General features: G+C 38.6%; 1 protein-coding gene across 7 annotated transcripts in view; it reads right to left on the bottom strand.

Moving 5' to 3' along the window:
* Positions 1–26,285, bottom strand: part of nckap5l (NCK-associated protein 5-like) — a 538,388-nt gene that overhangs the window by 79,724 nt on the left and 432,379 nt on the right. For all 7 annotated transcript variants that reach the window (XM_069935206.1, XM_069935209.1, XM_069935208.1 and 4 more), the window contains 2 exons: positions 25,637–25,814; positions 12,759–12,834 (listed from right to left, as the gene is read on the bottom strand). In XM_069935206.1, the coding sequence (XP_069791307.1) occupies positions 12,759–12,834; positions 25,637–25,814 (254 nt within the window). The remainder of the gene's footprint in view (positions 1–12,758; positions 12,835–25,636; positions 25,815–26,285) is intronic.

Genomic DNA, 26,285 nt, shown 5'->3' with positions numbered 1-26,285 from the left:
TATCTAGCCTTGGGCTGTGCCAGCAAGGCCAGATGGCCCTGAGAGTACAATGATATGTGCCAAAATAGTCCAAGTTTCCCCTCAACACCCAAAAGAAGCATTGCAGAGGGTATTATAATCAATTACATCTTCAATGCAAAAATAAAGTTCAAAATTTGAACTTTGAACTGAATTTCCAAGCAAATATGTTTTCTTTACATATTTTAAATAGATTCTTTGCATTACCAACATGATCAAGGAATATAAAAGGGCAAACTATTTCAGATGAATCAGAACATATTTTGTATGATTCAAAACTCAGTAACCGTAGCAGGATTCATTTTCAATTTTATGATCTTGAAATCTGATTAGATTTCCGATTTATTGTCAGAGTATCACATACAACCCTGAGATTCTTTTCTCCTGTGGACAAAGCAGAATTACCACTTATTGGTAGTGCAAAATAACTGTATACAATGTGCACATGTAAATTAATAAACAAATGTAAACAACTGACTGTGCAATTCAGAGAAGAAAAAAAAACTATCAATAAAGTGCATAAGTTAGTCCTTAAATGAGTCCCTGATTGATGTTGTGATGTGCCAGATAAAGAAGAGATCAAATGCAGTGAAGTTAAACACATATTAATGGCTTTTATTAGTAGAAACTCAGTAGTACAATAATGAATGATAATGGGTGTGTACACAGTTATAGTCAAGGGGAGTGCCCTTGGTGGTAGAGATAATCCACGTCCAATCCCAGTAGTGCAGACTCAGCATAGTGAGAGATTGACAACATGACACAGATTTACCACAGGTTGCTGCTGAGGAGTCTGATGGTGGAGGACTAACAGCTATTCCTGATCCTGCTGGTGCGAGTCTTGCGGCACTTGTACCTCTTTACTGACAGTAGAAATGAGAACAGAGTGTGCTGGGTGATGTGGATCTTTGATGATGCTGCTGCTCTCCGACATTAGCATTTCCTGTAGATATTCTCGATGGTGGGATAGGGTTTGCCTGTCATGTCCTGGGCTGTTTCCACTACCTTTTGCAGACCTTTATTGATGTATTGGGGTATTGATGTACCCATGCAGCCAGTCAGCACAATTTCCACCACACATCTGTAGAAATTTGCCAGGGTTTCCAATTTCATACCAAATCTCCACAAACTCCTGAGGAAGTAGAGGCACTGACGTGCTTACTTCATGATGCCATTAGTGTGCTGGATCCAATAAAGATTCTCCGAGATAGTGACTCCCATGAACATAAATTTGCTCACCCTCTTAACCTCTGATCTCCAATTATCACTGGACCATACATATCTGGTTTTCTCTTCCTAAAGTTAACATTCAGCTCCTTGGTTTTGGTGACATTGAATGCCAGGTTATTGTCAGTGCACCATTTGGCCAAGGTTTCATTCTCCCTCTTGTGTGCTGACTCATCACCTCTTTTCACACAACCCACTACCATGGTATTATCAGTAAATTTATAGATGATATTGTTGTCATACTGAGCCACACTGTCATAGGTGTAAAGTGAGTAGAGCGGGGGCTAAGAACACAGCCCGGCAGTGCTCCAGTACTGATTGAGATTGTGTAATTGGATCCTTGATTTCCTCACTGATTGTGGGTCTGAGGACTTGGAGTCCCAGGTCTTGGAGTGTGGTGATCAGTTTTGAGGGAATGATGGTGGAAAATGCCAAACTGTAGTCAATAAAGAGCATCCTGATGTGTGCATCTTTGCTGTCCAGGTGTTCCAGAGCTTTCTGTAGAAATGTAGATTAGTAAAGATTAAGTGGTACTCTTGTGATGACCCACTCATTATGCATGTGAACCAGCTCCCAAAATGGGGGTCACACATTGGTAAGAGGCCAGCTTCCAAGCTGGCGCCGGGGTTCCTTTATCGAGGAGAGAAAGCCCACATGTGGGAAGAACCCTTTGTATTCACCAGTGATGTCATTTCCACTGGCCAGGGTGGAAACAGAAGTCTGTATAAAGTCAGGCCTTCAGGCCCAAATAGAATATTCTTGAGCACAACTCCTAACGTTCACATTGTCATTATTTCAGCGCTGTGTGTAGCATATCGTGACAATTGGGACCCCCTGCCAGTCCAGACGCTATTTGGACCAACGTTGAAAGCTCATCCATACACGTAGTTGCGTTGAAACTACTGATCTTCTTGATGTCGTGGCCATGCATGTGTTTCGACCAAGCTGAAGCCCAGTTTCAAATCTGGCAAGTAACTTCCGACTCGACATGCTACTACTATGTAGAAAGCTCCCTGGACCAGGAAACATCAAGCTGAGTCGCAGATTTTATACAATTACCTCCGGAAGAGGGCAAATAAGTAGCATTTAAAGAGCTGCTCCTAAGCACCTTTGGCCTCTCACAGTGCGACAGTTTGGGGGACAGGCCCCTGCCAGCATTGATGAATGAGATGCTGGCCTGCTGATGGCTATGGCAGCTAGACACCAGGACATCTTCTTGTGCGTCTGGGACAAACACAGGAGCGGAGATTAGCATCCTGCCCCCAACTGGGCATGGCAACCACAGCAGGAAGACAAGACCCACTCTGAAGGTGGAAAACAGCAGCGTGATATGAACCTATGTCACCCTCACAGTCCAGCTGCAGCTTGGCCACAGCAAATTCACCTGGGACTTCACAATGGTCATCGTGTCCCAACCGCTACTGGGGATAGACTTTTTGTGAGTGCACAGCCTGCAGGACTATCTTCAGGGGAGAAGACTCGTCCATGCCAAGACATTCCAGACGTTGTCCTTGAGCGAAGCCAGGTTAGCAGCCCCACACCTGTACTCCATCACACTCTCAGAGGATGAATTCACCAGGATTCTTGCGGAAATCCCATCAAGGCTGGCCCCATAGTTCATGTCAACCATGCCCGAGCATATTGACACAGGGATCACCACTCCATGCCAGAGCTCAGAGACTTCCCCCGGACAAGCTCCACCTAGCCAAGGAGGCAAAAGAGGAGTTCAAGAGGATGGAGGAATGAGGGATCATATGGCAATCTGACAGCCCAAGGCTTTCTTCAGCAGACACCTAAGTCCGCCTGAGCTTAAATACAGTGCCTTCGACTGGGAGTTGTTGGCACTGTTCCTGGCCATCTGACAGTTCAGATATTTCTTAGAGGGCAGGACATTCACCGCTTTTACAGATTACAAGCCATTGACTTTTGTGTTCACGAAGAGATCTGATTCCTGGTCAGCACACCAGCAGCGACATCTGTCCTACATCTCTGAATATACAACAACAACCATCAAGCACGTCTCGGGAAAGGACAACGTCATGGCAGATGCACTTTCCAGGCTGTGTCTCAGGGGGTAGTCTTTGCAGCACTGGTGAAAGAGCAATAGGCAGATAATGAAATGGCCAGCTACAGGACCGCAGTCTCAGGTTTACAACTACAAGACATCCCAGTAGGCCTGACAGAAAAACCCTCCTGTGTGACGGCGCTACCAATTAGCCTTACCCTTTTGTACCGGCAGCATACAGGGACTGGCGCACCAGTATATTTCAACAATCCAGATGGTCGCTAACAGGTTCATTTGGTATGGGGTCAGGAAACAAGTCAGTGGATGGGCAAAAATGTGCACAGTGCCAAACAGCCAAAGCCCCACCCCAGCAGTTTGCACCACTCGCTGAATGTTCGACCTCATCATGTAGATATCGTGGGGCTCCTGTCGGTGTCACGAGGAGCATGGTACCTCCTCACCATAGTGGATCATTTCACAAGATAGCCAGAGGCAGCTCCACTCACCAACACAACCGCCGACTCCTGTACCCGAGCACTGATCGCCAACTAGATGGCGAGTTTCTGACTACCGGCCCACATAACCTCCAACAAAAGTGCTCAATTCACCTCCAGCCTGTGGTCAACCCTAGCCAACCTTTGGGGAATGCAGGTTCACCACATGACAGCAAACCACCTACAGTCAAAAGGGTTAGTAGAGCATTTCCACAGGCACCTAAAATCGGCGCTCATGGCTTGCTTGAAGAGGTCCAACTAGGTAGATGAATTTCCCTGGGTCCTGCTAGGAATCCGCACAGCACCCAAGGAAGATCTGGACATCTCATCAGCTGAGTTGGTTTATGGAGCACCACTGGTCGTCCCTGGTGAGTTTGTCCCAGTCCCACAGGGGCAAGAGGAAGAACCTATAGCAATCCTGGACAGACTACGTGAGAGGCTTGGTACCCTGGCCCCCACACTGACATAACAACATGGACAGACCCGGACCTGCATGCCCAAAGACCTGCAGAACTGCAAGTTCATTTCTGTAAGAAAGGGGATGCATTGAGCACCATTGCAGAGACCATATGAAGAGCCATTTAAGGTGCTTAAGAACAATGAGTCCACATTTGGTTTGGACATTAGACTGACAGAAATCGCCCCATGTAGACTTGGCCCAACCAGTGGAAATCCAGACACTGCAGCGCAGAGGCAGACCACCCAGAGGGGCACCACCAGTTCTGTGGGGAGGGGGTGGGGAGGTTATATGGCGGCCCACTCACTAAGCATAAAACCGGCTCTCAAATCAGTGGTCGCACATCAGTAAAGAGGCTAGCTCCCAAGATGGTGCGAGGCCTCCTTCATTGAGGAGAGAAACCCCGCGTGTAGGAAGAACTCTTTGTATTCACCAGTGATGTCATTTCTGCTGGCCACGGCGAAAACGTAAGTGTGTAGAAAGTCGGGCTCCTAACATGCACATTGTCGGTATTTCAGTGCTGGGTGTAGCACATTGTTACACTCTAACTTTTCTGAATTAATGAACAGGTTGTGCCTACAAGGTTATATTTTTTTTATTTTTTGCTGATCTAGTTGTAGAGTTCAAAAGTAATTTTCTTTTAAGTGTTTTGCAATTTTTTTCAAAGAATATAGGGGTGTGAGGGGGGGTATAGGTGAGTTAACATAAGGAAAATATCAAACAAAATATCAATTTATTATTTTTCTTCTTAACGTCTTTATGTATATTGTCCTCCCTTTCCAGCATGTAATTAATGTCTCTAACCAATTTTTATAGACTCAGCATAGAAAGTATCCCATCCAGATGCAACATAGCTTGGTACCAGAACTTCTATGCCCAAGTCTGCAAGAAATTGCAGAGTTGTGAACACTACTCAAGGCATCACGTGAACCAATTTTCCCTCCATTGACTTTATCTATACATCCTGTTGCCTCTGGAATTCTTCCAAGCCCATCCCACCCAGACCATACTCTTCTCCCCTCTTCCATTGACAAAATATAAATCTCCAGATTCAAGGACAAATTATTTTGTGCTTTTATCTAATTCTTGAGTGGACTTATCATTGGAGAAGACGATGCTCCTGCTCTGTTTATCTGTATTTTTCTCTATATATGGAATACAGTCCTTGTGACACTTTGCCCTACACTTTTTGACCTAGTGTAATATTATACCCTGCACTTTGTATTTCACTGCCTGCAATGCTTAAATATGGATTGACACACCTTGACAGCATGCAAAACAAAACTTTTTTTTCACTGTAACCTGGTAAAATTGATAAATAACTCAATTAAATTCTCAAACCTCCTTGGCATTATTGAGGGATCATGATCCCATTCATCCCACACTTGTCACTAACTGGATCAAACTTGTCATGGACAGTCATGTTTCATATTGACAATGAGTATCTAATATGAAAAGTATTCAATTGAATACATCTCAATAATCAGATAGAACTGACAGAGACTAGAATTTTATTTTCTAATAGATTTCCTTGTTAGGTTTTGATGAGCACTTTCTCTTGCTATATGTTTTTGATTGCTCTGCAAAATGCACTTCTTCATGACAAAACAATTTAGACACGACTGTGGGATTACTTCTCCTTTTTTCATAGTTTACTTTAATCATAATTCCTTCCCACCTGCGTTCCTCCTATGGTTCCTTCCCTACCAATAGCTTTAATAAGATTTAGGAAACAGCAATGAAACTGACTAAAACTCTGGAGGCAATCCATTGAAATGCCAATGAAATATGGCATATACATGGAAGATCTTAGTCCTAGTAGCTATTTGCTGGGGCTTGTAGGTTAAGAGGACATCTTGTATACAGTATAACTCTGTCTTGAGAATAAAATTAGAAGATAGTCCAAGTCCAATGTTGTAGGAGCACTTATTGGCCCAATGCAAACAAGATTCATTTGCAAAATGCAACGATTATCAAGGTGAAGTATCCTTGCAAGTGAAAAAATACAAAAAAAGTAGGCCGCCATTCTATCATTTGTGCCTGTGTTGCCATTAAATGAGCTCATTACTGATCTTTTATTCCAGTGCAGCAATCACATGCCTCTCAATTCCTCCAATGTCCAAAAATCGACCATATCTCAGCCTTAATATACAGAGCATGAAAACTTCCACAGCCTTGCTCAGTAGAGAATTTGAGAGATTAACTTCCCTTCAGGTATAGGATTTTCTTTTCATTTTTTGTCCTGAATTGACCTGACACTGTAACCCTGGTTCCAGACATGCCAGATGGGGAGAACACCATCACTGCATCTATCTAGTCAAATCCCCAAGAACTATTCCAACAAGGCACCTCTCATTCTTCTGAACTTCAGGAATTATAGATCCACTCTGCTTAACATCTCTTCATACAACAATCTTCTATCATACCTCTATCAATAGATAAATATTAAAACCTAATAATTTTATGTGTTTACAAAATAAACACAGTTTATATCAAAAGTGCTATTGATGACTGATTCAAATTCTCTAATTATCTACATTTTAATACAGCATGTTTCTAATTATCCAAAATGCTTGGGACCAGACATTTTTTGGTTAACCAGATTTTTTGGATAACTGAGAAATTGCTTTAAGAAGCCCAACATACTTGTGTCAGCAGCTAAACATGATTTCTGTTTACAAAATAAGGTAAATGTGTAAATTTAAGAATAGATATTTTTTCAACTTTCAAAATTTCAGATAACTGAGAATATCAGTTAAATGGATTTGGGATATTCGAAAACGTACAGTACTGTATTTCCTTAATACGGAAATTTTAGGCAAATATATATTAAATTATACAATTTATCATGAGCATAAAATTCCAAACTTAACAATTCTTTCTGTCAAAAGAACGAAATGGTATAACATTTACTGATTTTTTTTGTCAACTAATGGAACAGCAAAAATCTTGAATATTGAGCAGTTAAGAGTTGCAAAGGAACAAATGGATTTAGGTGTTCATATAGTTGTTCACTAAAAGCTAGAGCACAAGTTCAAAAAGTAATTGAAATGCTAAATTGAATGTCAGCCTTTATCACAAGGAAGTTTGAAATATAAAAGTGAGTAAGTCATGCTTCAGTTCCACTTTTGAATAGACCCCATCTGGAGGGTTGTGATAAAATTGCGGTCACTGCAGGAAATCTCTTTTGAATTTAAGAAGGGTACAGAACAAGCAAACCAGAACTGTACAAGGCTAGAAGGTTAAGTAACAATGGATGAATTAAGCTGAGCATTAATAAGTAGCTATTGCTGTGTAAGTGTCACATAGTTGTATTACCAATGTCTCTCTTTGGCTTGGCTTCGCGGACGAAGATTTATGGAGGGGGTAAAAAGTCCACGTCAGCTGCAGGCTCGTTTGTGGCTGACAAGTCCGATGCGGGACAGGCAGACACGATTGCAGCGGTTGCAAGGGAAAATTGGTTGGTTGGGGTTGGGTGTTGGGTTTTTCCTCTTTTGCCTTTTGTCAGTGAGGTGGGCTCTGCGGTCTTCTTCAAAGGAGGTTGCTGCCCGCCAAACTGTGAGGCGCCAAGATGCACGGTTTGAGGCGTTATCAGCCCACTGGCGGTGGTCAATGTGGCAGGCACCAAGAGATTTCTTTAGGCAGTCCTTGTACCTTTTCTTTGGTGCACCTCTGTCACGGTGGCCAGTGGAGAGCTCGCCATATAGCACGATCTTGGGAAGGCGATGGTCCTCCATTCTGGAGACGTGACCCATCCAGCGCAGCTGGATCTTCAGCAGCATGGACTCAATGCTGTCGACCTCTGCCATCTCGAGTACTTCGACGTTAGGGATGAAAGCGCTCCAATGGATGTTGAGGATGGAGCGGAGACAACGTTGGTGGAAGCGTTCTAGGAGCTGTAGGTGGTGCCGGTAGAGGACCCATGATTCAGAGCCGAACAGGAGTGTGGGTATGACAACGACAATGTATTTGATTAGGTAATAACTGGGTTAGTCCAGTTTTTTGGTAAAAATACATACCTGGACAAACTTCCCATATTGTTGGATTGATACCAATGTTATAATTATTATGGACCATGTTGGAACAACCTGGCCTGAGGGGCAGCTTGGATAGAGACACAACTAGTCTAGGGACACAAGTCTTTAGCATTACATTACTATGATGTTGCGTTACTAATGAGCTCAGATTTGGAGTGACTCAAAATGTCAGTTAATTTGTTCATTCCCTCTCATGCCTTCTGTCTCATACTCTATAATTTCTGGGGGGGGGGGGATGGGGGCTTCCCCAGCTTCTTTATATATGTAACTTCACCTTTTTCATCTTAGTGTTAATAAAGGTTTCAGACTGAAAATATTGACTGATTTTTTTTTCTACCCATCGATACTGCAGTCTTCATATTTCTCTACCTAAATATCATTTTGTCTTCTGTGAAGACAATGATCTCAAGAAAAAGCCGGAGAAGTGTAATTCAACACCTTCTGGGTGAAAATCATAAAATTCTAGATTTTGGAAAAACTGAGTAAAAACAGAAAGTGCTAGAAATACTCAACATGAGAGACAACTTCGATAAAAAGACCTAAAGGGTTAATATTTCACTTCAAGGACATTTCATCACCTTTTCAGCCTGAAACAGATTGTCTTTCCACAAATGCTGCCTAACCTGCTGAGTGTTTCCAACATTTCCTTTTTCTCTATTTACTTCTGGGTGAAGGTAGCAGTGAGCAACACACCCCGCCTTCACTGTCAAATGCGTGCATTTAAACTGGAAAGGGCGGAGAATAGGTTCACAACGCTGTTCCTGAAACTCCATAGTTTGAATTACAGGGAGAGGAAAGGTAGGCTGAGTTTTTTTCCTTATAGTGCAGGAGGTGGAGGGGTGACCTTATAGAGGCTTTACAAAATTATTAAGAACATCGAAGTGGGAGGGGATAGATATGGAACTTTCTTTTCATACAAGAGGAGATGGGTATATGGAATGAGCTGCAGGTACAATTACAAGGTTGAAAATACATTTATTCAGGTACATGGAAAAGGGGGAATACAGGCCAAATCAAGCAAATGGGAGCTCAGGTAGACACGTGGACAAGCTGGACCAAAGGGCCTGTTTCCATGCTGCATAATACTGTGACTCTTTGACTGATGAGAGGGATGTTAATTACTTGCATAACTGTTGACCACCATTGACAAACAGGTGAGAGAACTATGGAGCTTTGACAAGTGGCATCTTAACTTTGCTTATAAAAAAATACTTCTAATGTTTATCATTCAATAATACTTCCCAGATTGTCAATGTATTTTCAGGTGTTCTTTGTGCTTATTTTGACATTCAGCTCCATAATTTTTGAAAGAGGATTTATCTCCTGCCTTATAAATAAATTCAGAGATAATCTGGGCAATGATGCAGAAATATAATTCACTTGCTCTAAAGACTCACTGATAGTTAATTTTAAAGTTACCAGAACTTTCACTTAAATGTTACTACATTACACCAGAATGTGGGGTTCTGTCCATATTGGACTTGGTCTCCACTAAGTATGTGTCATAGAGTATGCAAAGTATTGAATTTCAAAACTGTATAGAGTGCTAGAGTTCAATTGCACAACATTTGCAAGGCTGAGTGATGTAAGGTAAAACATCATGAGATGGGAATGTGTAGGGAGTTACCCTGTACAGGGCAGTAACAAGAAGGGGAGGTGTCCTTGTACTCCTGTTAGGTAAAACATCATGAGATGGGAATGTACAGGGCTGTAACAAGATGTGAATGCATCCTTGTACTTACAAGATAAGAGAGACATTGATGGATTGAGAGGCAGGAAGCTAGCAGGGAAAGGATAGCAACAGTTTTAGTCATTGGACAAGTAATGATATGATGATGTTCTAAGCACATATCCAAGGGTATAAAAAATCACCATTTTGCTGATAACGGCAGAATGCATTCTCCGACTAACTTTGTTAGTCGCAAGTGTTACAATCCGGTAATAAAGAACAAAGAACCCTGATTTCGACTCAATCTGGTGTTTGTCTCACTCATTCATGAACAAAGCAGACCTAACAGTGATGAAAGAGTTTAAATATGCTCTTCCTATCCCTGCATAATTTGAGCTATAGTGTAGGTGGTAAGAAAGTTAAAAAAAATTATTGAGATCCTTAAAAAGGAATACAACAAGATCAAAGCCACATTAGAGTTTGAATAACTATCTCAGAATCACTAGCCTTCTACGGTTTTGATAATTAAACTCCTCAAAGAGGTCAACTGATCACAAGAGGAATACACAAGATCATTGCAGCAATAAGAAGTCCCAGTTCAAATGCAAAAAGATAAAGCCTGGAATATCGCTGCTGGTGATTTATCAGTCTGCAGTCACGATGCTGACCTCGTGTGTAATGATCAAGGCCATGGGAAAGATTTCTAAAGTCTGAGTATAAATGGAGCTACAGAACAAAGCCAAAGCCGATATTGTGAAAAGGACCAGGAGAGCAATAGGATACAGTGATGAGTTCCATTCTGAGTACAAAGGCGAATTGTGCAATACAGAAAGTAACATATTGAATGTGCATTTTCTGGAGAAGTGCCCATAGGAACTGATGCACTTTCCAGAATATCTGTCATTAATGAAGATCAGGCATGAAAGTTACAGGAAGACGCTGAGGGAATGGTCACTATTAAACAAAAGGCAACCCAGACTAAAACTGACCTTATATATTATTTCTTCTGATAGATACTGTGTGAGATGCTTAGCTTCTCCATCATTTTTGTGTTTTTTTACTGCACAATTAGAGGTTCATCAGAATCCAGAATAGATATTGGAGGGGTGGGGGGAAATGGTGCCAGACATTATACTATTGGGAAGGTGTTGAAGAATTAAGAAATGGGATACAGTTAGATTTTCTATTGTAAAAATGTGTATTCTTCTGCACATGAATGTATCTGGACATTAGTTTATGGCTACCAATTGCTAAGTTACTAATGTGTGCATGTTTTGCACTTTAATACAGGTACACAATACTTTATCCAGAACCCTTGGGGAATTTCAGATTTTTCCGGATTTCGGAAAGCCAGATTTAAGCCCACCCGAATTGTGCTGCCGTATCCACATCCATCCCCTTCCAGTCGCGCTGCCATCCCATCCCCCCCCACCCGTCCGACTCGAGCTACTGGTCTCCCCCCCTCGCCTGCCCGACTCGCGCTGCCGGTCTCCCCCCCCTCGCCCGCCCAACTCACGTTGTTGGTCCCCCCACCCCTCTCATCTGCCCGACTCACGCTGCCGGTCTCCCACCCGCCCGACTCACACTGCCAGTCTCTCCCCCTCGCCTGCCCGACTTGTGCTGCGGTCTCTCTCCCCACTTTCTGGATTTTGGAGCTTTCCGGATTTTAGATGTTCAGATAAAGGATCGTGTACCTGTATGTGTGCTTATTTGTCGAGAGTTCCTTACTATTCCATTTAAAAGGAATTTGTATGGTGGATGTACTTTGTTTTCCACCTTAGCTGAACTATCAAATTGTAACTGTTAATTAAATATAGCTGTTACTTTAAGTTGGGTATCAATGGATAAAGGATACCAAAAGGATCTGCTCAAACATGATTAACTATTACAACATTGTGAGCATAAAGGTTCAGGTCAGCTGATTACGTAAAGATGCTTCGTTGATTGTTCCGGTATGTAAGTTATGTAAAACCCTGTAGGTCAAAGTAAAAGAATATAGTGGACTACTTTGTTTCTGCTGGAAAGGAAGAGATGGTTTTATACGTTTGATAATGTCATCTTATATACAAATGATGCTGATTAAACTTTGGGCACTTGAGGATGACTTGCACTTGAACCTCTAATGTTATCATGGCACAAGCATGTAAAATATGCAATAAATTGTGCAATTCACATCTAAAAGCTGAACATGGTTCAATTTGTGGACAAATGTAGCTTTTCGCTTCATAATTGTATTTCTGTAGAATTTATTGTTAGTTTCTCATGATGGTACAGGTCAAACAAAAGAGACTTTCTTTCTGCTGTTTCACAGTGGTACTTTGTAGCCCTTATAGAAAATACAGAGCAAATCAAATTGTTTTTTTTTTCAAGCTACCTTGTAGAATACATATTATTTTCTGAGAGGATGGCACGTTGTATGTACTTGCAGCAATTTCGTAGGAAGAGAAGGTGAAGATTCCAAATACATATGTACACTCACATGCAAGACTTTAGAGATCGAATCATGACTTTGAGCAGGGGCACTTGTCAGCTTCGAAAAATTGGAATGAGATCATGGAGTATAGAAAGCATGAAAAATTTAAAAGAGAACAGCTTAATATTTTTCAAAGTATCAGATTCCAGAAACAGTAATCTTATTTGTTGCCGATGTTGTAAGCCACAAAAAAATGGAAATAAAATGAAATTCTAAAGTGCACCCTACAGCGAGAGGTACTTCAGCCTTGAAGTTCAATGTATATATTCTGAAAAAATGATTGCACAACCAACTAAATTTGCTTGGAAGACATTGATTGTTTTTTTTGCTTCAAAATGAGTAAAAAGTGCAATGATCCAACTTGTACATTTTCCATACCTATCATTTGATCTTGGCATGTTGATTCCTTTGTGCTTTCTGGGTTTGTACATTTTTCCACCTTGGCACTTAAAATCTGCAGTAATTGCAAAGTAATAAAACACATGTTAATTTTTTAAAAAAACTCAAGAAATAGGCCTATTAATTAATTAATTGTAAAACAACTCCTATTCTAAATGAGATATACATGTAATAATAGTAACTCCTTAACTTTAAAAAAAATCTTCCATAGAGCTTTGACAAACAATTTGTTTTTATTAAATAATATGATACACCGCAGTGGATGACAATTTCATCTATCAAAAGACAGTCATTAACAAATCATTAATAATGATTCTATTCCATTTAAACCTTGCTCGCTCCCATCAATTGATAATAAGGACAGACAATTGATAGGAATATGACCTATGAAAAGTTCATCAGACAGTTATCCATAATAACAAAACAAGTCATACATACTTAGCCCAGTAGAAGATTTTTTAAAAAGCCTAGTTCTAAATACAACAGATATCAAGCTCCATTTTATATTTTTGAATCAAGGAAGCATCCAGCGAAATGAGTTCAGTTTCATGACATTTCTTCTGGTGACATGAATTTTAGAGTAAAAGGCAGATGCGACTATTACAGGACATTCTACGGATGTAGAACGTCCCGTTAACATAAACATTTTTATCAGTTTGTCAAACGCTGCCCCAGTATCAGCATTCAAGGGTATAGACAGATTGGCACCTCAGATGTTAGGCTCTTGAAACTTTTTGTTGCCTCCAGTATAAAGAGTAAGAATTCTATGATATTTGTCTTCAATAGGAATCTAACTGCTCTTGTTACAGATGTCAGTATTTGCTTATTATTCTATTATTACAGTAAAACTCCTGGTATCTAGCACCTATGGGGATTGGTAGATGTCAGATAAGTTTCTTGAGACTGCGTGTTGCATGATGAGCGAACTAATGGCAAGGTGCTCCAATTTATAACTGTATTTTTTTTATTTCCCACAACCGATGGAGGCTGCTGGTTGCTTAAATTCTGGATAACAAGGGGTTTTACTGTATATTTACCCCCTCCATAAATCTTCGTCCGCGAAGCCAAGCCAAAGAAGAACTACTAGACCTTAGTTATATTGTTGTCTGTATCTTGCATCCTAACAAGTTACTACAGAAATCTATACATACTTGGTTCCATGTGTTAATACTGTTCTGGTGCTCAGTTGAAAATATTTTAATTTAGAAAATGCCTTTTTGGAGCAATGGATGACATTTGCATTTAAACATTCAGGGATAAAGGATCATGCACAGTTTTCTCTGGAAAAGCCAGAAACAAACATAATGCACACACAATGTCTTTCAATGGGCATAGAACAAAATGAAGAAAAAGCTCGCAAATGCAGTGTAGCACCCTGGGGAAATATTCTGACCACAGGAGTAGTTTTTGAGATCTCCTTTGTGTGATTTTGTAATAAATAATCCAGGGCAGAGAACCTTAAGATCTACAGTGAAATATGCAGACAACAACTAATGATGAAATAAAGTTTGAATGAGGTATGTTCCTGGATTATTCACTTCTAATTAGGTTTAGGCTAGACACATGGCAGATCAAATTCAGTGCACAAGAATGCAAAGTACTTGGCATGAAGGTAAGAATTACCCTAAAAATGCTTAATAAATGTACTTGTATTTGTAAATATACAAGTTTAAGGATCCTAACTGACAATAAACAGAAGCTATTGCCACAATGTTCAGTGGATAAGACTAACAGAAATATTTAAAGTCAAATTTGAGTCAAAATAGAGTAATGCCATTGTTTTTAGATCATGTGGTCTGTTATGGTGCAGTTCCAGTTGCAATGCAGGAAGGATACTGCAGCTATAAAAACAAAATGTACAATTAGAATGATTTAGGGAAGGATCATGAAAGATGAGAAAATTATTGCATGTTGCTACTGTAAAAGAAAGCATTAACAATTCTTTTTCAGATTCAAAAGGAATCAGATAAAGCAAATTAATGATAAATTTTAAAAAAAACAAACAGCAGGTCGAGCAGCATCTATGAGGAGGGGGAGGGAATTTATCATTGTTTTGAATCAATAGCCTGTATCAGGAAGGATGACAGACAGATGGACTCAGGATGGGGGAGGGGAAGAGGTGGAGTTGTGAGACTGAGGCAGGTGAATGATGAAAATATTATCACTTTCAATGCTGTAATTGTCCCCTCTTCTACCACTCCATCAGGCAGCCCATTCCAAATATCCACAACACTCTGTGTGAAATATTGCACCTTAGTTCCCTTTAAATTGTCCCCTTCTCATCTTAAAAAATATGTCCTCTAATTAGATTCCTCTACCCTGTGTAAAGGATCATGGCCATTCACTTTATCTCTGCCACACATGATTTTATATACCCCGACAAGGTCACCACTCAGTTTACATCTGTTTACATCAGTTTACATCAGTTAACCTTTCCTGCATACTTTTCAGCCTAATCACATCCTTTCTATAGATGGGTGACCAGAACTACACAAATTATTCCAAGTGTGGTCTCACCAACATCAGGAACAACTGTAATATGACATTCCAACTCTTGTCCTCAGTGCCTGACCAATGAAGGTGATTGTGTCAAATGCCTTCTTCATTACCTTGTCACTATTTTTAATGAACTATGTACTTATTAGTTGAGAGAAAACAGTTCAATTTTTTTCCAGTCTTGAATGTATATTTTACCACTTAATTTGAGGCTGATTTTGAGAAAAGCAAGTTTGCTAGAGCTTGAATTCAAAAAGGAAAAAGGATGGAATGTCATAGTTTAGGATTACAGGCCATTCACCATTCAGGCATGTTCTACCACTCCACAGCTGAACTTCCATGTGGCAAGAGGGAGAGCTTCAGATTCATGGGGCAGGAAGCACCTAATTCGAGATTGATGGGTTGTACCTCAGCAAGAATGAGATCAATATCTGAATGGAATGGTTCACTTATGTGGTTAGTGAACGATTCGATTAAATTAGAAATTACAAAAGATATCTGTGACAATGGCACATACTTGAGGTGGGCATTTTTTTGTGTGCACTTCAGTAATTCAGGCTATTATCTGTGACAGCTTACAGTAAAATATACAAATTTCTTTTTGCTGCCTATCTTGCACTTGCCACATTTGGGATTCAAGATGCCCGTGCAGATGACAAGGCTTGACACTTACAAATCTGTTACCCTTTATATGCAGGTCCTCTGCTGAGCATCAAAGTCTAAGATTTATGCATGTTCTGCAGGGGATCGGTGTGTGATATTCATTTTCTAATCCTTGAAACCTCAAAGTTTGCAATGGGACAGTGATACATATTCTAAACTGTCCAGTTTTTCAGTATGCCCTCTGGCTAGCCCTACTGACTTTGAGATTGCTGATGCAGCTATTCACAACAAAACACAGAGATGGTGGAATCTGAACATCTTCTCTGATGGCCTTTTATAAGACTATGCCATTGAAAGCTTTTCAGCAGTCCAGAAAAATTAAAATAAATGTCAAAATTTTTTAAAAATGAATGAAAAACTTGGCACTGGCCAGGGATGAAATGCATGGTCAGGTGTGCTGGCATCGGCCTCCACTGTAAAAGCACTAAAAGCTGGAGAAACTCAGCAGGTCAAACAGAGCTTTACATAGCAAAGATAAATATATATAACCAACGTTTCGGTCTTGAGCCCCTCATCAAGTTATGAGCAAAATGTAGCCAGGTGCCCAAACAAAATCAAAGTATTGTGTTTTTCCTTCAATCACAGTGCCTGAAGACTTTTGTGTTTTATTTCCACCTCCACTTTGTTCCATATTTCCACACTGTATTGTAGGAAGTTAGGAGCACATTCACATGCGAGGGGGATGTAGCTGTAAGTTCCTAGTAAACTGCTGTCCGAAGGTAAGTAGTAATTAACTTAATTTGACTTTACTATACTTATGCATTGAATTATAGTTACATTATATATTAAGTTTGAAAATGGATAAGTGTGTCTAAAGTGCAGAAAAAATTCAATGAAAATGTAGAGACAGGACATCACAAAAAACTTTCCACCCATAACTATTTTTGTTAAAAAAAATTACAAAAACACTGAGCTATTCAATCAACACTCTTGGGTGGAGATATATAATGAATTTTATACCATCTCTCATACCTTCTTTATACAAGATTTTCATAGTGATGTAAATGAATAACATAATACAGGGCCACTGATACACATCAGCTTTGCTGCTTCCACTGAGATCTATCCACATTGATTATCCAGCAATGAAATACTATTGTGTAATTCCAGTAATAACAGATGGAGCTAGCAGACTGTACATCACAAAGTCATAATGCGTACTGAAGTCATCCTATACCCATCTGTTAGCAAGATGAACCCTCAGGCTTTTTGATGAGCTTAAGTCAATATCATTTATGTGCAACTCCGATACTTGGGTCATAATAAATTCAGGGTTCCAACTTCCTCTCAAATTTGGGATACCTTTGTATTAACGAAGACACACATTGTTTGCTTCCTTGAAGCCAATCCAAATTGAAAAACATCATTTAATTTATTTTTCTTTAACTTACCAGTTTAGTAAAATATATCACTATTTGTTTTCAGTTTCCTACTGGTTTGAAGTGGACAAGAAGGAGATGTTTTCTGCAAAATATGCTCAGTCATTTTGTGAAGAAGGACAACATTATTTTGTGCTTTCAATTTGGAAATGCTGCTCAAAATATCTGTTGCCAGGCTATCATAAACAAGGGATAAATCATAGATAACTGAGATGCCTCGAAAAGCCTAATAAATAGGCAGGAATCTGCTTTTCAATTTATCGATTGAAGATGTTCTGTATCATGCACTGAACGTTTTACTATTGAAATCCAATGGCAATATAGCAAATGTATACAATTGTACTTTAACATGCATTTCCACTTAGAAGCACACTTTACCTTAATATCTGGGACTGTATCATTTTAAAATACTGGAACAATTTTGATTAGTAACTTTAAAAATTGAATTTGTTTTTATTTTATGAACATTAAATATTTGAGAAATAATCATTCATCATTCTGAAAATCTTATAATTTTGTTGCATGATTACTGCAGCAGAAAATATAAGAAGGCCAAATCATATTTATGCCTTTCAAAATGCAAATGATCATTCTTTCATGAGTGTTGTACAAAGCTGATTTTAAAGACTAGATGCACTGACAGGAGGAGGCAAAATGGATTTTTCAAGATGAACGAGATAACCTGACACAGGTCAGAATTAATTATAGGATATTTTTAACAGTTTCAATTTGCAAAATTCAAATGTATCTCAGTGTTTCTTACATCACAGTTTTAAACTGAATTGATGTAAAATGTACCTAAATATAAAATGATGGATTTCTCTACAAAAATAAAAAAAACATTTAACATTTTCTTACTAGTTCTTGGAAAAGAAAAACAGAACTTCCTTTTTGTGCTTTCTTATAGAAGCTATACTTCAGCCTGTCAACCTTGTATTAAGTGAACCACGGTTGAATTAAGTGACTGTGATAAGGGGCTATACTTTACTATCAAAGTTCCAGATCAGAAGGATTAAATTTCCTGCATATTGCACATTTCCCGATTTCCATTCACTCTCCTTTCGATGACAATACAAGGTCAGTATCAGATATACTCAAGTGTCGCAGTACAGCTATTCTAACTAATTGCAACAGTATATCAGTCTCAAAAACATTTTGGAGAAGTTATATTTCTGAAAGTTTAAAATTTATCATTAGAATTAATATGGTTGTATTTGACATGGGTGTAGTACTAAGTCAACAAGGAGTTCTCAAAGCATATGCATTCGATGATAAGACTGAAGAAAGGAGAATTCTACAATAATCTTTCCGATGAAGTTCCAATAGAATTTATTGAAACATTCATACTATTTCCTTGCAATCGTAGCAAATTAATTTTACCTCTAATTTCCTTAGATTTCCTCAGTTCACATACCATCCTTAGACTTAAAATGCAAGTAAAAATGGATTAACTGGATGTTTTGCAGAACTGAAGGAGACAGCTCAAAATTTGTGTATTAAACTGGTCAAAATACGCTAATGATTAAATATGAAATTTAATATTGACAACAGCTAATAGTGCTAAGTCAAAATATACTCTTGAATGCCTATAGTTTTCTGAGATACCAAAGGATAATGCCCTAAAAATCTTAGCAGACTCATGATTTAAAATATTAAGCCAATAACAATCAAAAATTGCAAGTAGACTGTTGACATATATGGCAAAGGAAATAGACCAAAAGTTCACACAAATCTCTATAGTCCAAGTTAAGCTTCCAAATACTATATCCAGATATGAACTTTGATCCACAAAAGAAACACAGGACTCTCTGCAAGGAAGAGCCATGGTCCTGATTCCTTACCCCATTGACCTGTGTCCCAAAAATTAAACTGGAGGAACTGGCCATACTGGTTAGAAATGAAATATGACTGAGATAATTTTTACACAGAAGTACCACAGTGAAGTAAATGAAAAAGATTAATTTATATTACTTTAACCAGAATTTTAGTAAACTGTGATAGCTTTTAAAGATAAATAAACCACCTTTACAAGGGCATTAATTACAGAGATAATCCATATATTAGATGAAATTCTTGAAAGAAGAAAGGGAACATGGTTCTTGAATTCCTTTAGGAAAGAATTAGATGTTAAAGTAGAAACATTTTCAGAACCTTTTGGATAGAATTTGAGATGGATTAAGTGACATGTCTGATCTTTAATGATCATGTAACTCGCGTAATATTGTACATTGGTTTCCCTGCCATTTCTTCCATTGTACTTGGGCCAAGTCTAGATGGGATCTTCCAACCCTTCCCACTCCCTCAGTCCAGGCCCTCATGATTATATACAGGTTACTGACAAGTAGCAAATCTGCAAGGTTTTGTGATATTCGACTTTAAGCATTTGAGTCTTTGTTAGCGCTTGGTTTAAAAAAAATGAAATCAGAATATTCCTGCAATCCTGAGGAATTAACACTTAAGAAACGAGTGAGTACCTAATCACAACAATGTCTGAAAGCTCATTCATGTAACTGTGAAATAGTTGTGGGAAATACGACAATGATATTTGAATATCTGCGGTTTGTTCTTCCTGAAATACATTTGTTGATCACAGCAACATAGTACAGATGCCCTATTTTGGGGGAGATGCAGTGTTCCAAGTATGCTAAAGAAGAAATAATTTGTTGCAGAAGCTGAATGACAACTGCCTGAAGATATGGGAAAAAAAATTACAACTTACAGAAAAGTGAAATGGTAAGAAGGATTATTATAATTGCAACTCAGTTTCCAAGAGAAAGCAGCTGTTAAAGACATGTGAAAAAAAAATGCTGCCCTCTCAAAGAAATATATAATCACAAATGCATCCAAAAAAGATGAGAAATAAAATTACTAGATTTAGATAAATTATGCAGTGCATCACACAGTAGAAAAAGATTACATTGTAACAATGAATTTGCATGTTCAATAGAATCCTTTGTCAATCTTCATGTCCCTATTTTAAGGAGTTTCTACATTCTCCCATATCACCATGGGTTTTCCACGGGGGCTCCGGTTTCCTTCAACCGTTTGAAATATACCAGGGGTGTAGGTTAATTGGGTGTAAATTAGGTGGCACGGACTCGAAGGCTGAAATGGCCTGTTACCTTGGAGATGATTCACACAAGTGCAGGGTCGGTACCAGAACAAGTCTTAGCGGGGGACATTAGGGAAACTGTGTGGGGGGGGGGGGGGCACAATCTGACACTCGAAAACTTGCTCAGTGGGGATGTGGTGGTGTCTACCTATGGTGGCAATGCCACCACCATCCATCTGATGTAGCTTCTTATAATGCATGGATAGTGAATGACACCTGCCAGTGACACTAATACTGCTCAAATGCCACAATTTAACATAAATTTCATGTGGACTTGAATCACCTACAGACTCAGAATCAATATGCACCTTCTTTTGCAATTAAAAAAAAGCAGATATCAGGGAAAAAAAAAGAAATTAGCCTAAATATAATAAGACTATTAGAAGCAAAACCAGGCTGTTTTAGGGAGGCAGCCTCCTACAACAGTTGGATAAAGGGATCTGCGCCCTTCTCAGAGCTCATGATGCTGCTTGCAGGACAGGGCATAGGATGGCACTAAGATCAGCCAGGGATAAATTCTCCTGTACAATCTGGAAGGCAAAGCAGGGGTATGCACTGAAGACACTGTTTGACACTGATGACATGAGACGCATGTGGCAAGGGATCGAGACAATAACAGATCACACTCAATCTTGTGTGTTAAAGACAACGATGACCTCCCTCCTGGAAAGACTGAACATCTTCTATGCATGGCTTGATGAGAAGAACAGAATGAGGCCAAAGAAAGTTCCTGTCCCCCAATGAACAGGCTCCCTGTGGCCAAGATGAGGAGAACCCTACCTAAGACAATGGGACCAGACAACATACCTGATTGGGTACTGAAGGACTGCACAGACTAATTGATGTAAGTCTTCACAGATGTCTTCAACAGCTCACTGTAGCAGTCCATCATTTCCAGAGGGTTCAAGAGAGCCACCATCATCCTGGTACCCAAAAGGGTGACAATAACAGTCCTCAATGACTACCACTCTGTTGCATTGGCCTCCACCATTATGAAATGCTTTGAGCATCTAGTGATGGAACATTCCCAGAAGTGCTGGGCCCATTTCAATTCACCTTTAGAAGAAACTGTTCCACAGACAATGCTTTAGCCTTGTCCCTTCACTCCATCCAGACCTTCCTGGAGAACAATGCCTCATATGCCAGGCTGCTATTCATTGACTTCAGCTCAGCATTTAATACAATCATTCCCAGAGGCTGGTGAAGAAGCTGTCCTCACTGGGACTCATCACTCCTCTCTTTAATTGCTCTCTGTAATATAAATCATCAAGGATCCATACCACCACCCAGCACATGCATTGTTTTCACTGCTGCCATCAGTAAAGTGGTGTAAGTGCCAAAAGACTCAGAATACCAGGTTCAGGAACAGCTGCTACAGCTCCACCATCAGATTCCTCAACAAAAAAACTCAATCAGGGTCTAATTTAAGGACTCTTACTTGTGCACTTCATTGATTTTTTAAAAATTCTCTCACCTTTTTCAATACCAGCTCAACCTGCAGGTTAACCCTCTGTGCATCCTGCATGAGGACTCCCAAGTCACTTTACACCTCCAAATTTTGAATTTTCTCCCCATCCAAATAATATTCTGCCATTTTATTCCTTCTACAAAAGTGCATAACCATACAGTTTCCAAACTTGTATTTCATTTGCTCTAGCGTGCTCTTGGCAAATCGTCCCTCTCAAATATATAGATCTTTAAAACTTTTTAATTCCTAATCCAAATCATTCTCTAAAAACTTTATCCAAGATAGAAGCTTGAAAAAGATGATTCTTTATAATAAGGCTAGCAAGAGATAGTCAAAAAATTTCCTAAATTGTGCCCATATTCTCAGTCGATATCTTATTATCGGATTGTCCGTAAATTTTGAAAAGGAAAAGGGTAAGGAAGCTCCTAAAATGGTCAACATAGTGAATTTTTAAAAAAATGTTTAATTTTACCCAAGGAGGTTAATCTTCTGAATTATCAAAATGTCATAGCAATAATAAGTTTTGTATATTAACTGTCCAATAATAAAATCTAAAATTTGGGAGAGATAAGCCCCCATTCCTTTTGATATTTTGAAGACAGGCCTTGTTTATTTGAGGTTGAATACCTTGCTATATATACGAATAAATAATTGAATCCAATAAATTAAAATAAGTTTTAGGAATGAAAATTGATAAAAATTGAAACATTTGCAAAAATTTAGGTAAAATGTTCACATTAATTATATTAATACATCCAATTATTGTCATGCACAAGGATGACCATCCCAATAATAACCCTTCAGTCTGGTTAGCTAATACTGAAAAATTATCTTTCAATAATTTATTCTTATTATAATCTACATCAATTATTGAATATTTGCCTTCCACTCCAACGACTGAGTATGATCTATTGTTGGATGTTGAAAAAGCATTTGAACGAGTGGAATGGTATTCGTTTGCTCTAAAATAAATCAGTTTTGGACAATTTTTATCAAGTGGATCAAACTATTGTATTTATGGCCTAGTGCTCCAATACAGTCAAATTTACAACAATCAACCTTTTATAGGCTACTTAGGGGAATTCGACAAGGTTGCCCCTTAAGCCCTTTGCCTTTTGACCTGAGTTTGAAGCCTTTATCAGTGGCTCTGTGTGATAGTATAGATATATGTGGTATATTTAGAAAAATAATCAAATATAAAGTTTCCCTATATGCTGATGATCATTTTCTTTTTATTGCCAATCCTGAGACTTCCTTACTTAGTATATTAACTTTGTTTGCCCAATTTAGTTTGTTTTCAAGGTATAAAATAAATTTTCATAAAAGTGAATTATCTTTAGCAATCTATGCTAATTTCCCTTTAAAATTGTTAAAGACCAAATCAAATATCTGGAAATTACAATTACTAAAAGTTGTAAAATTATCCCCCCTCAAAGGTATTCTAAATTTACTTATTGTTGAGGGGAACAGCCACAGGGGTGCTCTGCAGTAACTGTATGGCTATTATTGAAATGGTGCATAAAAACCATGAAAGATTTTGAAACACTTCCAACCATTCTGTGTTATATGACAAAAGGAAATACCACAACAAAATGAAAACAACTATTGCCATTTGTAATGTTAACCAAAGACTAAGGTGTTTCAATTATAGCAATGCATATTAAGCTTGTAATTAAAAAATGCATTTCATAAATGGCTGGAGTGGTGGAAATATAGGAAAAGCTACCAAATAGACAAATCTTGTTGGTCCAAGTCCAACAGCACATACTGCAAATTCTTCACATTGCATGATCTGAGCAACAACTTGGGCATGGCAACAAAATAGAGAGGACCATACCCACCTCTCTTTCCCAACCGCCAAACACTCTGACAAGTTTTTGTAGCAGGCAAAGCTAGGGGCTGGAGCTTTACCAATTGTAAAATCTGTAGATGATTTTAATAGCTTTTCAGGGACATAAAAAAAACAATTAAAACTGAAATAAATCAGTCAAAAATATAAAATATCAGACCATTGACTAAAAATCAAAAAGAGCTCAAAATAAATAACGTTAAATGAAAGCAAAATAACTGAAAGTATCAATCCTTCTATGTGCTAATCTAGAATCCCTAATGGAATTAAAGAGGTCTTGTATCCTGATGTAGCACAGGATCAGATAGATGATTTTCCAGTGTTGTGCTTGGGAACTTCTGGAAGACTCAGCCCTAACACTGGTCGCCCTGTGGAGTGCAGTGGTGCAGTACTGAGATAGATGTGAGTGCCATCTGCTGTTCACTGAGCCTCAGTGACCTATATATGAAAGTATTCACATTAAAATTTATGGCTTCCAGACAAGTTCTGAGATCCAGCCCAACACTTCTTTAATTTGTCAGTAATATGAACATATGAGTTCGGCAACATACTTGGAGATGTCTGAAATAAAGCAACTTAACAAAAAGGTTCCATTGGTATGGAACTTGTAGGCAGGCTAGTCAAATTAATTAATAATTTGAGAACAATGATTGACCGTCTTTGCAAACATATAAGGCAAATATCCAAGTTTACTGTACGTTGTCCAACTGTTGACGTACAAGATAACAAAATTAATTAACTGATCAATTTCCTTGAATAATTGTTGTAAGAAAAATGATAATATGTATGGTACCTGTAATGTATGGACAAGGACTAGATCGTTTGGTTAAAACTTGTAATAAATTAAGCAGATGCCCATTGCTTTTCTGTTCCCAGCACACATTTATTTGGAAATGCTGAGACAGTATTCTCTTATTCTCTCCCCAGAAGTCAGGAGAGACCCTAATGCTGCCTGTGTGGAGTCTCACTTGATTATCTGGATTTTCTGAGCCTGCTCTGGTTTTCTCCTAGATCCCAAAAAATGTGGGCGTTGACAAGTTAATAAGCCACTGTGCACTCAGAGTATGCAGAAGAGGTAGAATCTGGATGGGGCAGAGGTAGTTGGTGGGAATGTGGGGAGAATAAAATGGATTAAGATTATAATGTGTAAGAAACCTGGATTGATGGTTGGCAAGGACTCAAAAGGCAAAGGACATGTTTTCATGTTGCATCTGTCCATGACACTCCACAACTGGAGTCAGATGACCAAATGATCCAAACTACATGAGGTACATAAATTATGACTCATAAGTGACCTAAATAACTTGCGACTGGCATGAATAACAATTAAAACTCAGGTATATTAAATTGTGATTGAAAATATGTGTTGTGCTCCCTGCCTGATCTATTATTTCAGTCTTGTGAAAGTTTCACCATCAGTACATCTTCCTGAGTGTTACGTTGGTAATGCTGGTGTAAGACAATAGCACAATTGTTTGAAATAGAATAAAAATTGGAAGATGCTGGAAAGATTAATACTTGTTTTAAAGCATTTGACATTTCTATTTCCTTTATCTACTTTTTACGTCTCTGGATCTTGGGTCATTATAATTCTACGTATCAGGAATGCTCAGGACCTTCAGGTCAGGAATAATATTTATGACATCGTTCTAACAAGGTATCCCAGTTAAACATATTACAACACCCTCCAGGTATGAGATGAGATCTGATCTTCACTGCACTTGTAGAATAGTTCATATCTACTTTCAGGATCAACGTGCTAAAGACACTTTTTGGGATTATTCTTTATTTGCAAGAGTATTGAATTGAAACTTAGTAAAATCACTGTGTAATAGATTATTTACAACTTTTCTTTTATGAGAACATTGCACCAAAAGAGCTCACACTTACGTGAATTTCATTTTGAATCTCGGAGGGTGGTTTCATTTTGTAATCTTTTCCGTGGTTTGCGTGAACACTGTTAGAGTTGCTGGGAAGTGCAGAGCTATGGGAGTTGCCTTGAGACATGTTCCTGCAGGAAACACGATTTGATCCATTTTCCTTTTGATGAGAAGCCTTTTTATCAACTCTGCAGGTAAAAGTGATTCCAATGATATGAATTAGACCAGGCGTCTTCAATCAGTCAATTGCTCCTTCTATTTTAATGTTGGAAGCAACCCTGTTGTGTATCATTCTGTCTCCAGGTCCCTGAATGATAAATGGTTCTGACTTTGTCTTAATATAATCTGCCTGTTGAAATTTGAGTTAAAAATGTTCACAAGTGTTTCTGTATAGAACCAGAATGCTGTGGAACTCCAGTGAATAACCCACTTTAATACAGTTACTGTGATAATGTAATAATCACAAATTAATATATATATATATATATATATATATATATACATACATACACACAAATTCTAATAAAGTGTAGGTACCTTATTGTTTTAAGACGATTTCACTTTAGATTAAAAAAAAGATTGGCAAAGATTTACAGGTAACTTCAGAAAAACAAATCACTCAATAAATAGTTACATCCAAGAATCACTGCCCACAAAGA

Source organism: Narcine bancroftii, chromosome 4 (genome assembly GCF_036971445.1).
Source record: "Narcine bancroftii isolate sNarBan1 chromosome 4, sNarBan1.hap1, whole genome shotgun sequence".
NCBI lineage: Eukaryota > Metazoa > Chordata > Chondrichthyes > Torpediniformes > Narcinidae > Narcine > Narcine bancroftii.
This window is presented reverse-complemented; position numbering and strand designations above follow the sequence as displayed.